General features: G+C 43.2%; 1 protein-coding gene across 2 annotated transcripts; it reads left to right on the forward strand.

Annotated features, from left to right (window-relative positions):
• The first annotated feature begins 335 nt into the window (after positions 1-335).
• On the forward strand, positions 336-11,474 carry ccnt2a (cyclin T2a). 2 transcript variants are annotated; one of them, XM_042306644.1, is made up of 10 exons: positions 428-736; positions 1,384-1,465; positions 1,553-1,681; positions 2,002-2,062; positions 5,069-5,131; positions 5,786-5,831; positions 7,914-8,077; positions 8,258-8,328; positions 8,480-9,629; positions 9,736-11,474. In XM_042306644.1, exons 1-10 carry the CDS (start codon positions 579-581, stop codon positions 9,801-9,803), a joined length of 1,992 nt encoding a protein of 663 aa, XP_042162578.1. In that variant the 5' UTR covers positions 428-578; the 3' UTR covers positions 9,804-11,474. The 2 variants fall into 2 exon arrangements, with proteins under 2 accessions (XP_042162579.1, XP_042162578.1); XM_042306645.1 differs by lacking the exon at positions 9,736-11,474 and having other exon boundaries at positions 336-736; positions 8,281-8,328; positions 8,480-8,992.
• Positions 11,475-12,773: the final 1,299 nt, after the last annotated feature.

Raw genomic sequence — 12,773 nt, forward strand, 5'->3', positions numbered from 1 at the left:
AACACGTAGCTAGCCAACGTTAGCCAGTTAGCTTGGGTGCTTGACTGCCGTTGAACGATCAGATCAACCCTGTAAACACTCTGGATTTATGAAGGCCCAGAGCACACTCTGGCACCGCAGATTGAATTTTACAATCACACCCGAAATCGTAAAATGTTTAGCTAGTAATTTGTTATGCTAACCAGCTAGCAATAGGTTGCATAGCAACGTTATCCGCTTCCGGTAGACAGGCGATGCGTTAGTACTCTCAACTGAAACGATACCGTTTGTTTACATTATACTAAAATGAACAAATAGTATGTAGTATACAGTATGTTAGTATGGGTATTCGAACACAGCTTATTATAATTTTAGCTAGCAACCAGGAAATAGGGTAGCGATGTCTGTGCATTCTGTAAAGTTCACAATCCAGGGCGAATGGTGGCGATAAAGCCTGACTAGTTGGTTTGGCCGTGGCTAAAAAAAATATATCGAATAAGAAAAAAAACAATATTGTGGTTTCCGGGAGGTGACGATCATGGTTTCAGCGTACTTGCGTCCATCCGGTTATCGGTGTCCTGTGCGAATGCTGGAGAGCTATGGCGGCGTGCCGGGGATCCTCGTCGAAATGGTTTTTCACCCGGGAGCAGCTTGAAGCCACGCCGTCCCGCCGTACGGGAGTGGAGCCGGATAGAGAGCTTTCTTACCGGCAGCAGGCGGCAAACCTCATTCAAGATATGGGCCAGAGACTCAACGTGTATCCTTTTATAAACCATCATCAGACATGTCGAAGGAAGGAGTATAGACATGGTGCTTTGTAGGCCCGTTTCCAAGGGTGCTGTGTCGTGTGTGGGAGCTGGGGACACAGTTAGTAGCCATAGTTTGTAATATCAGAACATTACAAATGTGCCAGTGGTCGCTTTAATGTATTCGGCGTTGTGTAGTAATGGTACAGCCAAATGGACTAGTTAGCAAACATAATCCGTCAACAACATGAAGGCCATCTATCTGGCGCCAACTAGCATGCTGTTAGCCTGGCAGTAAGTTAGCTAGCTAGCTAACATTTAGTTTACTAATCTTCCCTGCTGGTTCCCCTAATTGAAATGTTAACTAGCTAACGTTGATGTGTGTTTCTTCGTTTTATTATGAATATCCGCATAGCCAATTGACGGCTGCCCAGCATGCCTTTGCCAACGTTAGCAAACCAGCATTGCGTTTTTCTGTCTAGTTAGCGCGAGCTAGTTCCACGGCCCAAACAATGGCAATGCAAGAACCTGCATTATTGCTGGGCTTGTCATTTTCTTTTGCACGGTTACCCTGTTGCGTTATCTACCCAACAACAAATCATGTATTTACTGAAATTACATTTGAACATACTTGAATTCCTTAACCCGTTTTCTCCAGCTCACAACTTACTATAAATACAGCAATTGTTTACATGCATAGATTTTATATGTACCACTCTTTCACCAAATTCCACAGAAATGTAAGTATTTAGTCAGCCTGACTGTATTTTCCTTAAATATGCAACCTGTTTACATAATGTATTGCAATTAATTATCTTCTGTTATAGATCATTTCTCCAACCACATTATTCCTAGCTGCAAAAGTTGAAGAGCAACCTCGGAAACTGGAGCATGTCATCAAGGTTTCACATGCTTGTCTAAACCCTCAAGAGGCCCCGCTTGATACGAAGAGTAATGTAAGTCTGGGTACTATGGGTATTGTAGGTTTTGCTATTCTCCCTGTTTTTGTTAATAGCATCAACACCTGCTTTTGTATAGTTTGAGGTGTGTCACCAGATGTAAGCTGAGTCTGATAGTAGTATGACAGAAGCAATTTGCAGTCTTTGTCAGACGGATGGCTGTCCTGTCTCGGCATGTTCTTAGTGATATTATTCCTAGTAGCAAGACTACATTTAAAACAACTGACACTAAGAAATAACCCATACTGTTACTTTGGAATAGGGGTATCGATAGACACATTACACATGTCATGTAATGATTGTCTATTGAACTTCAGGCATACCTCCAGCAAGCTCAAGAGCTGGTGATACTTGAAACCATAGTGCTGCAGACTTTAGGTAAGTAATGACTGAGTGAGAGTATAGCGACAACTTGATCTAGTATACAAAATGTTATGTTTGAATATTCTGCTGGGCCGTTGCTGTCAGGCATTGATGAATTGCCTCGTGTTCCATTTTCCATTTATTTAAATTAGGTACAGTGCATTCGGAAAGTATCAGACCCCTTGACTTTCTCCACATTTCGTTACTTTACAACATTTGATTTGGATTTTTTTTTTTTTTTAATTCCCTCAATCTACACACAATGCCCCATAATGACAAAGCAAAAACTTATTTTTCTAGAAATTTTAGCAAATGTAAAAAATATATATATATATATAAAAATAACTTTTGCATAAGTTTTCAGACCCTTTACTCAGTACTTTGTTGAAGCACCAAAGACACTCAAGGACATTCAGAAACTTGTCCCGAAGCCACTTCTGTGTTGTCTTGGCTGTGTGCTTAGGGTTGTTGTCCTTTTGGAAGGTGAACCTTCACGCCGGTGAGGTCCTGAGCGCTCTCAAATCAAATCAAATCAAATTTTATTTGTCACATACACATGGTTAGCAGATGTTAATGCGAGTGTAGCGAAATGCTTGTGCTTCTAGTTCCGACAATGCAGTAATAACGAGCAAGTAATCTAACTAACAATTCCAAAAAAAACTACTGTCATACACAGTGTAAGGGGATAAAGAATATGTACATAAGGATATATGAATGAGTGATGGTACAGAGCAGCATAGGCAAGATACAGTAGATGATATCGAGTACAGTATATACATATGAGATAAGTATGTAAACCAAGTGGCATAGTTAAAGTGGCTAGTGATACATGTATTACATAAGGATGCAGTCGATGATATAGAGTACAGTATCAACGTATGCATATGAGATGAACAATGTAGGGTAAGTAACATTATATAAGGTAGCATTGTTTAAAGTGGCTAGTGATATATTTACATCATTTCCCATCGATTCCCATGATTAAAGTGGCTGGAGTAGAGTCAGTGACATTGACAGTGTGTTGGCAGTAGCCACTCAATGTTAGTGGTGGCTGTTTAACAGTCTGATGGCCTTGAGATAGAAGCTGTTTTTCAGTCTCTCGGTCCCAGCTTTGATGCACCTGTACTGACCTCGCCTTCTGGATGGCAACGGGGTGAACAGGCAGTGGCTCGGGTGGTTGATGTCCTTGATGATCTTTATGGCCTTCCTGTAGCATCGGGTGGTGTAGGTGTCCTGGAGGGCAGGTAGTTTGCCCCCGGTGATGCGTTGTGCAGACCTCACTACCCTCTGGAGAGCCTTACGGTTGAGGGCGGTGCAGTTGCCATACCAGGCGGTGATACAGCCCGCCAGGATGCTCTCGATTGTGCATCTGTAGAAGTTTGTGAGTGCTTTTGGTGACAAGCCGAATTTCTTCAGCCTCCTGAGGTTGAAGAGGCGCTGCTGCGCCTTCCTCACGATGCTGTCTGTGTGAGTGGACCAATTCAGTTTGTCTGTGATGTGTATGCCGAGGAACTTAAAACTTGCTACCCTCTCCACTACTGTTCCATCGATGTGGATGGGGGGTGTTCCCTCTGCTGTTTCCTGAAGTCCACAATCATCTCCTTAGTTGATTGTGGACTTCAGGAAACAGCAGAGGAACACCCCGCTCTGGAACAGATTTTCATAAAGGATCTCTGTGCTTTGTTCAGTTCATCTTCCCTCAATCCTGACTTGTCTCCCAATCCCTACTGCTGAAAAACATCCCCACAGCATGATGCTGCCATCATCATGCTTCACCGTAGGGATGGTGCCAGGTTTCCTCCAGACATGATGCTTGGCATTCAGGCCAATGAGTTCAATCTTGGTTTCTCTCATGGGCTGAGTCTTTAGGTGCCTTTTGGCAACCTCCATGTGGGCTCTCATGTGCCCTTTACTGAGTGGCTTCTGTCTGGCCACTACCGTAAAGGTGGAGTGCTGCAGAGATGGTTGTCCTTCTGTAAGGTTCTCCCATCTCCACAGAGGAACTCTGGGGCACTATCAGAGTGACCATCGGGTTCTTGGTCACCTCACCAATGCCTTTCTCTCCCGATTGCTTCTATTTGGCCAGGTGGCCAGCTCTAGGAAGAGTCTTGGTTGTTCCAAACTTCTTCCATTTAAGAATGATGGAGGCCACTGTGTTCTTGGACCTTCAATACTGCAGAAATGTTTTGGTACCCTTCCCCAGATCTGTGTCTTGACACAATCCTGTCTCGGGACCTCTACGCACAATTCCTTCAACCTTATGGCTTGGTTTTTGCTCTGACATCCACTGTCAACTGTGGGACCTTATATAGACAGGGGTGTGCCTTTCCAAATCATGTCCAATCAATTGAATTTACCACAGGTGAACTCCAAACAAGTTGTGGAAACATCTCAAGGATGATCAATGGAAATATGACGCACCTGAGCTCAATTTAGAGTTTCATAGGAAAGAGTCTCAACTTATGTAATATAGGTATTTCTGTTTTTTTTTTTATTAGTAATACATTTGCTAAATCTAAAAACCTGTTTTGCTTAGTCTACACACAATACTCTATAATGACTGTTTTTATTTAATACATTTTAGAAAAAGGCTTTAATGTAAAAAAATGTGGGAAAAGTCAAGGAGCGCGAATACTTTCCGAATGCACTGTATGTCACGGTAACATCAAACAATCCTCAATGCCAATATTCTGTTACTGCAGGTCAAAATGGTCTCTTTTGATGAATCTCAGATGTTGGAAACAGCAGTCCCATCCATGTTCCAATTTGTGGTCTCCACAACTACGGAATACTCCAATTATGTTGCCACCATCTGCGGCCATTTTTTGTTATACAACGTCAATATACTCACCCTTAATTAGATGTAAAGAAAGAGGAACTGCCTCTCATAATCCACATGTAATCCTGACTGTGCTCTTGTGTTGAAGAATAGAGGGGAAGAACCATTGATGGAACATTACTTTGATGCATCGTTGACAAACTGTTACTGTTGAAACTCACCTGTCATGTATTTTGTTCCAGGATTTGAAATAACTATTGAACATCCACACACTGATGTGGTGAAATGTTCCCAGCTAGTGAGAGGTAGAGGCTTCCTTCTTTGGTCTTTCATGCCCTCTAGTCAGGTCATTACTAGAAGGGATCCAGGTTTTGTCAAATTAATATCAGATTTGACTTTTCGTAGCAGCTTATGAGAACTTAAGCAGCAGGTTAGGAAAATGAATGTAGCATGTTAGGTAAAAGCTGGATCGCTTCTAGCCATGACCCTCTTGTCGTGTGGAAGGATAAATGCTGACATGATTGTGTAACAAATTGTTGTTGACCTTTGCATTTTCACTAAACATGACGTACACAGTACATTAAATGTAGACACAACGAAATGAGCAGCACTGCAGATATTGAGATGAGTGAGATGCAAGACTTGGCTCTCACAGCGTCACACAGTATCTGCGTATGCTCACGGGTTGCCTTCACGTTGTTAGAACGTGGTAGCTATGGGACCAAAACCGTGGCGAAGTTCAGCCTCATGCTTCAACAAATTTGTTGCGGAAAAAGTTTAGGGATTTTTTTTTGTCGCCTTAAGGATCCTCATTTCGTTAACGTTTAAGCATTCACACCCCTAGCATCTGCATCATATCGATGAGTCTACCTTTAAAGCTAACATTTGTCAACTTATAATTACTAACAGAGCACACTGGTCAGCAAAAACCTTAACCCTCTTGTCTCTTTCACTTACAGCAAGCAAGGATCTGGCACAGACTTCCTATTTCATGGCTACCAACAGGTTGTTATCCTGACACCCCCTGCCTTTTTGTTGCACTGTGACTACTGCACACTATAGCTTCCTGTAAGCAGGGTACCCTTTCTGTGTCCAACGGCCCTCTATGCGCCGATGGCTTCTGGGACGCTAGCCCCCTCCACGGGGTGGTTGGCGGTACCGGCCCTGGTCGCAGTGCGGTGTATTGTACAAGGGACCAGAGTTGGCACAGTGGGGTTGAATGCCCAATGTGCAGTGTAGTCGTGGGCTTGAACCTCACGGTTGCTCGGTTGCAAAAGCGCATATGTCTAAAAAAAGAGACTTTGGTAGCCTGAATAGCAGCTAGAGTTTACACAGACGTAAACATAATTAGACTTCGTCCTGGTAAGTACTGCCAACCTTTTTTTATTTGTTTTAAAAAAATCGCAGTTAACGTTTTCAGTCAGTTAAGCAAACGTTTCATGTAATGAGAGCGAGATATATATATATATATATATGAGACAAAAAACAGAAATGGAAGCGCTAATTACAATTTGATGTTAACCCATTTTCGGAGCTACTCAAATGTCATGTTTTTGAATTTGAAGAGAAGAATGCATGTTTTAATACACCATTTCATTGTATTGCAAAATATCTGTCCATCATAAGTATTGGTCTTGTTTTTTTAAAATTTTTACTTACAAACAACCATACAGTTTATATTCTGCAAATTATGGCAGAACAAGGTCCTGACCTGAAGGGTTTGTTTTGCCATGATGTCATGTTGGGTTGGGATTTAATATCGCTTTTTTGTTTCCCATAGCCAAAAAAAAACACCCTCAAAACTAACTACAATGTCTGGACACAGTTCTTGATAAATGCTTTTAAGTTGGGCCTGGTCATAATTAAGCTGCTGCTAACGCAATCCAGCAATCATATGAAAATTATTATTTTTTGTTTAAAAAAATTAAAATATGATCGAGCTAAAGACAACATTGTGTTCCAAAAACTGCCTGTTCTAAAGAAGGCAGGCTGCATTTGACCCATTAGAACTGGAGAGGCTTATGGCAAACTGTAAACAGAGAATTAGAGCTTGACGCTGTGCCGTAGACATCATGGTAATTAGAGGATGAATTGCTTAATGCCTGAACTCTGTGACCAGCCTCAGAAAGGCCTTGTTTGGGTCATAAAACTAGATTTCGCCATGGTTACTTGACCGTACCCTGTAGACTAAACAGTGAGGGGGAAAAGTGGAAACGGTACCCAAGTTTTTATAGAAATATAATTGACTTGAATGGGAATATATGTTTTAGTGTTCTATGGTTTGGATTCTATTAGGGTTACAGTCACCGTGGTGAATACTTCTTAAATTTGATGTTTTTCAGGATTGTGCGGACTAGTCTCGGGCAGTGCAGTGATACGGGAGATAGATTAAAATATTCTACTTTTAATATGCATTATGTCCAGGCATTTAACTTATTGTGGCACAAGGTTACCATCCAGCTTTTACCATGGTATTTCAAATGGAAGACTATCTAGCTCTCTGGCCCTTTTAAAAATAAAAAAAATTGTTCAAGGTTCAATATTGTAGCGTAATCTTTCTACATAACTTGAGTTGTAAAGAACTTGAGTCAACTTGGATTACAGTTGACTAGAAGACATTTCGTGTGTTTCTCACCACAACCAGTTAGTGTAAATGAGTGTCTCTTTTGAATTTACTGCAAGCTGATTTTCTACATGACCATAAAATGTTGACCCAGTGTTATTCATTGGTGGTGGATTTCTTTAATGAATGGTGAAATTGGGTCACATTCCCACCAAAAAACCTACTAGTCTTTATTTGAATTTGAAGTTATTGCTATATCTGCAGCTCCTTTTGGTAACCACTAGGCTGGTAGCCACAATGTGAAACTGACTCCTGATCTATTCTGCATGGCAGTAATTGTTTGTTCTTTTAAGTGCAACTGTGTCAACGATAACATTTATTTTACAATGCTTCTTCTGTTCTCAATACTCTGTGTACTATGGTTTACCTTGGCCTAAAGCACCTGTGACTTATCGTGTTTGCCCCTCTTCTCTTCCCTCTTCTCCATGTGACCTGTCGTTGCGCTCCGGCCTCTCCTTGCACAGCCTCCACCTCACCACGTTCTGCCTGCAGCACAAGCCCACAGTCATCGCCTGCGTCTGCATCCACCTGGCCTGTAAATGGTCCAACTGGGAGATCCCCGTCTCCACTGACGGGAAACACTGGTGGGAGTACGTGGACAACTCTGTCACGCTGGAGCTTCTCGATGGTGACTCTTAGATTATAGTTCATTAGTTCACGCTCGTAGTCGGAAAGACATGCAGAATGCTTAGTTACAATGTTTCAGTTTGGGAGAATCGTTTTTGTTTTCGTCAATGAGAAATGTGTGGGTGTATGTTATTATTGGCATTTTATATTAGGTGTTAAAACCAAGTGTCCTGTCCTTCAGAACTGACACACGACTTCCTTCAGATTCTGGAGAAGACGCCGAGCAGGTTGAAGAGGATACGGAACTGGAGGGTAAGCAGAAGTTAATCTCCGTTGAACCATCATTAAGACCTCTCACTGACTCTGAGTTGTAGATTGTCCTTGGTGTCTGCTGATTTTTATTTCAGTGTAGTTTCAGTCTCTTTACTACCACGTCTTCATTCTCTCTTCTCCCCCATACCAGGCCACACAAGCTGCCAAGAAGCCCAAGGGAGATGGCTCTCAGGCGAACGACCCCTACCCAGGACCCTCCCTGGTCCACGAACATTCCCTGGGAGACGGCATCCCTGGGGTCTCCAACCCAGCCTTCTCCAAAGCTGCCTCCTCGTTCCCTGTCCCACTGCCGGGTCACGCCAGTGGACCCCTCTCCCTGGACTCCATCGCCTCCATGCAGGGCAGCTCCTACACCTTCACCGCCCCCAGCGACTGGCCCCAGGACATGGGGGGTCGCTCGGAGGGAGGAGGCTATTCCCTCAAAACAGATACACTAGGCCTCCAGCAGGGGGCTTCACTGTCTCTGCAGCACAACTCTCTGAACCCACACAGACCAGATAAGACCATGGAGTTCAACCCTATTAAACATGAACACAAGGCTGTAGCAGGGGGGGGGAAGCAGCAGCAGCCCCCGCCTGCCCAGAAAATGTCCCTGGACAAGTACAGAGAGAAGCACGCTGCCGAGCTGGCGGTGCAGCAGAAACGCAAACAGACAGAGCAGCAGGCTATGGAGCCTGAGGGCAGGGATGCCTATATATCCTCTGTCCAGTCAGACCACAGGAAACACATGCAGCCCCACTCTAACCCAGGGAGCAGCAGCAGTGGCACCACTTCATCTCCTCTTAAAATGAAGCTGGCCGTTTTAGGCCAAGACAGGCTCCCCTCTGACAAACGGGACAAGGGGGGCTCACTCAAACTCCGCCTCCCAGTTCCTTCTCAGGGGGGCGTGGCCAGCAAAGAGGAGCTGAAGATGAAAATCAAGGTGTCCTCTGAGCGCCACAGCTCTTCTGATGAGGGTGGGCCCAAAAGCAAACATTCCAGCCCGCTGGTGAGCAAGGAGAAGCATCGGGACCAGTCTGCCCACCGCCACCACAAGCAGCACGGACACTCTCAGCTCCACGCAGCACAGCACAGCGGCAATGGCCGGGGGGGCCTTGAGGGGCCAGTAGGTGTCGGGCCGGCCCTCCTCCGGAGCCCCCTGGGGCTAGGGAGCGTTGAGGGGTTGGCGGGCCCGGCCCTTGCTTCTGTTTCCAGTTCCTCCCGCAAGAGGGCACACACCAACGTTGCCGGCCACAACCACCACTCCTCCAAAACGAGCAAAAGCTCCAAGGGCGGCGCAGGTAGTTCCTCTCATTGTTCCTCTGTTCAGCTGCAGTCACAGTGTGTGTCGTCTCACAGCTCTGGTTTTAACCTTCCCTTCCCCCTCCTCCCCCTGTCACATACCAGGTGGGCTACGGACATCTCAGCACCCTAGTGAAACTGGACAAGAAGCCAGTGGAGAGCCGCGGCCCTGAGGTCGCCGGCTGGGGTACTGCCAGCACCAAACAGACACTTTTGACATGCTCCCATTTCCTGTTAAGTGCCCAAGGAATAAACTCATGAACCCTTTATAGCAAGGCAATGGAAGGTAAAGCAAAGTGTAGGACAAAAATAGAATTATTATGCTTCCCGATCATCTGATCTCTTGGCAGTGCTGGTATAGTCCTGCCTGTTTCTGTAACTGCTGCTTAGTCCTTAGTCCATATTCTCTGGATGGGTCTTGAAATGTGGACGTGAGTTAAGGGGTCATCCTAGTTTAAATGTTGAAAAAAGGTGTATATAGATATATATGTATACGTATACATGTATATATGTATATATGTATATATACATGTATATATGTATACATATATTTGTATATATGTATATTTGTATATATATATGTATACGTATATGTGTATATGTATACATATATTTGTATATATGTGTATATATATATGTGTACTGAAAAGGCATGAAAGATGCAATTTATTTTCTTTTAAATAATTACATTTCCACAACTAATCCAGTGAGAAAACAAGGCAAGCGGTCCTCTTGTGACTGGAGAGCTTGTCAGTCGGTAGTAGAGAAGGAAGGCCGGGCACGCCAAACATGGCCGCCAATGGAAGCTGGATTTTTTATTTATTTTTTTGAACGAGTTTTTTAATACTCAATACTGTATCGATGATCCGCATGTTTCTATCATCAAAGGGATAAAGCAGAATGCAGACTGCTGTTTACAGAAAGTGGAGATAAATGTACATACATTTTTGTATGTTTAAAAAGCTATACCATAAATACTCAGGTTTGGAGCTGCTTGTAAGTATAAGATATATATATATATATTATATATGATGGAGAAAGACTATTGTAACTTGATGTAGGAGTCCTATCATTGGTGACTCTGACTGCAGCGTTCCACTGTTGTGCTTAGAGCCTGTACTACGCATGGCTGCCGGTAGAGTGCACTCGACCTTCGACCTTTCCATCCCTTTGTAGGGTCTGGATTTCCTCCAGTGCAGACCCTACAAACAGTACCAACCACCTGGCATGTTGTCAGAGGCCATGCAATTTGTACAACTATTTTTTTTTGTGGGGGGGACCTCCATGATGACCTGAAGCTGGATGCCAAAAGCTGTGCCTCGCAACAAAAACAAACTAAGGACACGAGGACAGTAATACTAGTGCTATAGTTTACATGCCTAACCTTTGCTGTGAAGTGCATTTACATAAAATGGTTGCTTGGCTTGACCCTGTAGCCGATAGATGCAAAGCTGTAAATCAGTAATGGTAAATAATGTAGGATTGTTAATGTTCAGTGACGTGACCTGGTTATTGGGCTTAACGGTCCGTCAGTGTTGCTGATACAGTACGGCGTCTCGTGTGCCGTCTGCGTCTCAACGGGTCAGTTTCCTACTGGATATGGCAGATATCGTTCTCAATTGTGGACACAAACTAAGAACTGTTCTTTGACTGGTTAGTTCTTATTTCAGTGTGCAGACAGTTGGTATTGAGGCCAAGATGCTATGTTCCACCAGTACTTATACTCTTGGGCACAGACGGTGGTTTTGATAACAAGAAGGCAAGTGCAAATCTTGACAACTAGTTTTTATTATTTTATTTAAGTTCTACAAATAAAGCCTAAGGTTGACACTACCTTAACTTGACCTATGTTGTATGATTGATTAGTATGTTATATGAAGAGAATGGAAGCAAAATGTTATACAAAAGCCCCATTTGTATCCGCTGCAGGATCTTGTTCCAAGGGTGATAAAGGTTTCAAGCAATACATTTGAAAAGGAATTTAAATACGGTATATTATGCGAATTTGACAGATTTACACTGCCGTTCAAAAGTTGGGGGTCACTTAATGTCTTTGGTTTTGTATTAACATCAAATTGATCATAAACTCAGTGTAGACATTTAATGCTGGAAATGGCAGATTTTTTTAATGGAATATCTACGTAGGCCCATTATAAGAAACCACCACTCCTGTGTTCCAATTGCACATTGTTAGCTAATCCAAGTTTATCATTTTTAAAGCCTTTTGTAATTATGTTACCACAGCTTAAAACTGTCTTTCTTTAGACTAGTTGAGTATCTGCATTTGTGGTTTCGAAGACCTTTCTTCTGAAACACGTCCGTCTATGAAGGCTATTCCATGCAATAAATTGAAGATCTCGTACAACGCTGTGTACTGCCCCCTTCAAGGAACAGCGCAAACTGGCTTAAACCAGGATAGAAAGAGTGGGAGGCCCCGGTGCACAACTGAGCTAGAGAACAAGTACGTTAGTCTAATTTGAGAAACGAACGCCTCCGGGATGCCTAGAAGGCCAGCATCCCAGAGTCGCCTCTTCACTGTTGATGTTGAGACTGGTGTTTTGTGAGTACTATTTAAAGAAGCTGCCAGTTGAGGACTAGTGAGGCATGTGTTTCTCAATCTAGACACTAATGTACATGTCCTCTTGCTCAATTGTGCACCGGGGCCTCCCACTCTTTCTATTCTGGTTAGAGCCAGTTTGTGCTGTTCTGTGAAGGGAGTAGTACACAGAGTTGTACGAGATCTTCAGTTTCTTTGCATTTTCTCGCATGGAATATCCTTAATTTCTCAGAACAAGAATAGACTGACGAGTTTCAGAAGAAAGGACTTTGTTTCTGGCCATTTTGAGCCTGTGATCGAAACCCACATGCTGATGCTCCACCAGTCTAAAGAAGGCCAGTTTTACTTCTTTAATCAGCAAGTTTTCATATGTGCGAACATAATTGCTGAATGGTTTTCTAATGATCAATTAGCTAAAAGGCTAACACACCATGGCCATTGGAACACAAGAGTGATGGTTGCTGATAATGGGCCTCTACACCTATGTAGATAGATATTCCATTAAAAATCAGCCATTTCCAGCTACAATAGGAATTTACATTATTTATTACATTATTACACGTTATTTCTGATCAATTTGATATTT

This window comes from Oncorhynchus tshawytscha, linkage group LG26 (genome assembly GCF_018296145.1).
Source record: "Oncorhynchus tshawytscha isolate Ot180627B linkage group LG26, Otsh_v2.0, whole genome shotgun sequence".
Taxonomy (NCBI): domain Eukaryota; kingdom Metazoa; phylum Chordata; class Actinopteri; order Salmoniformes; family Salmonidae; genus Oncorhynchus; species Oncorhynchus tshawytscha.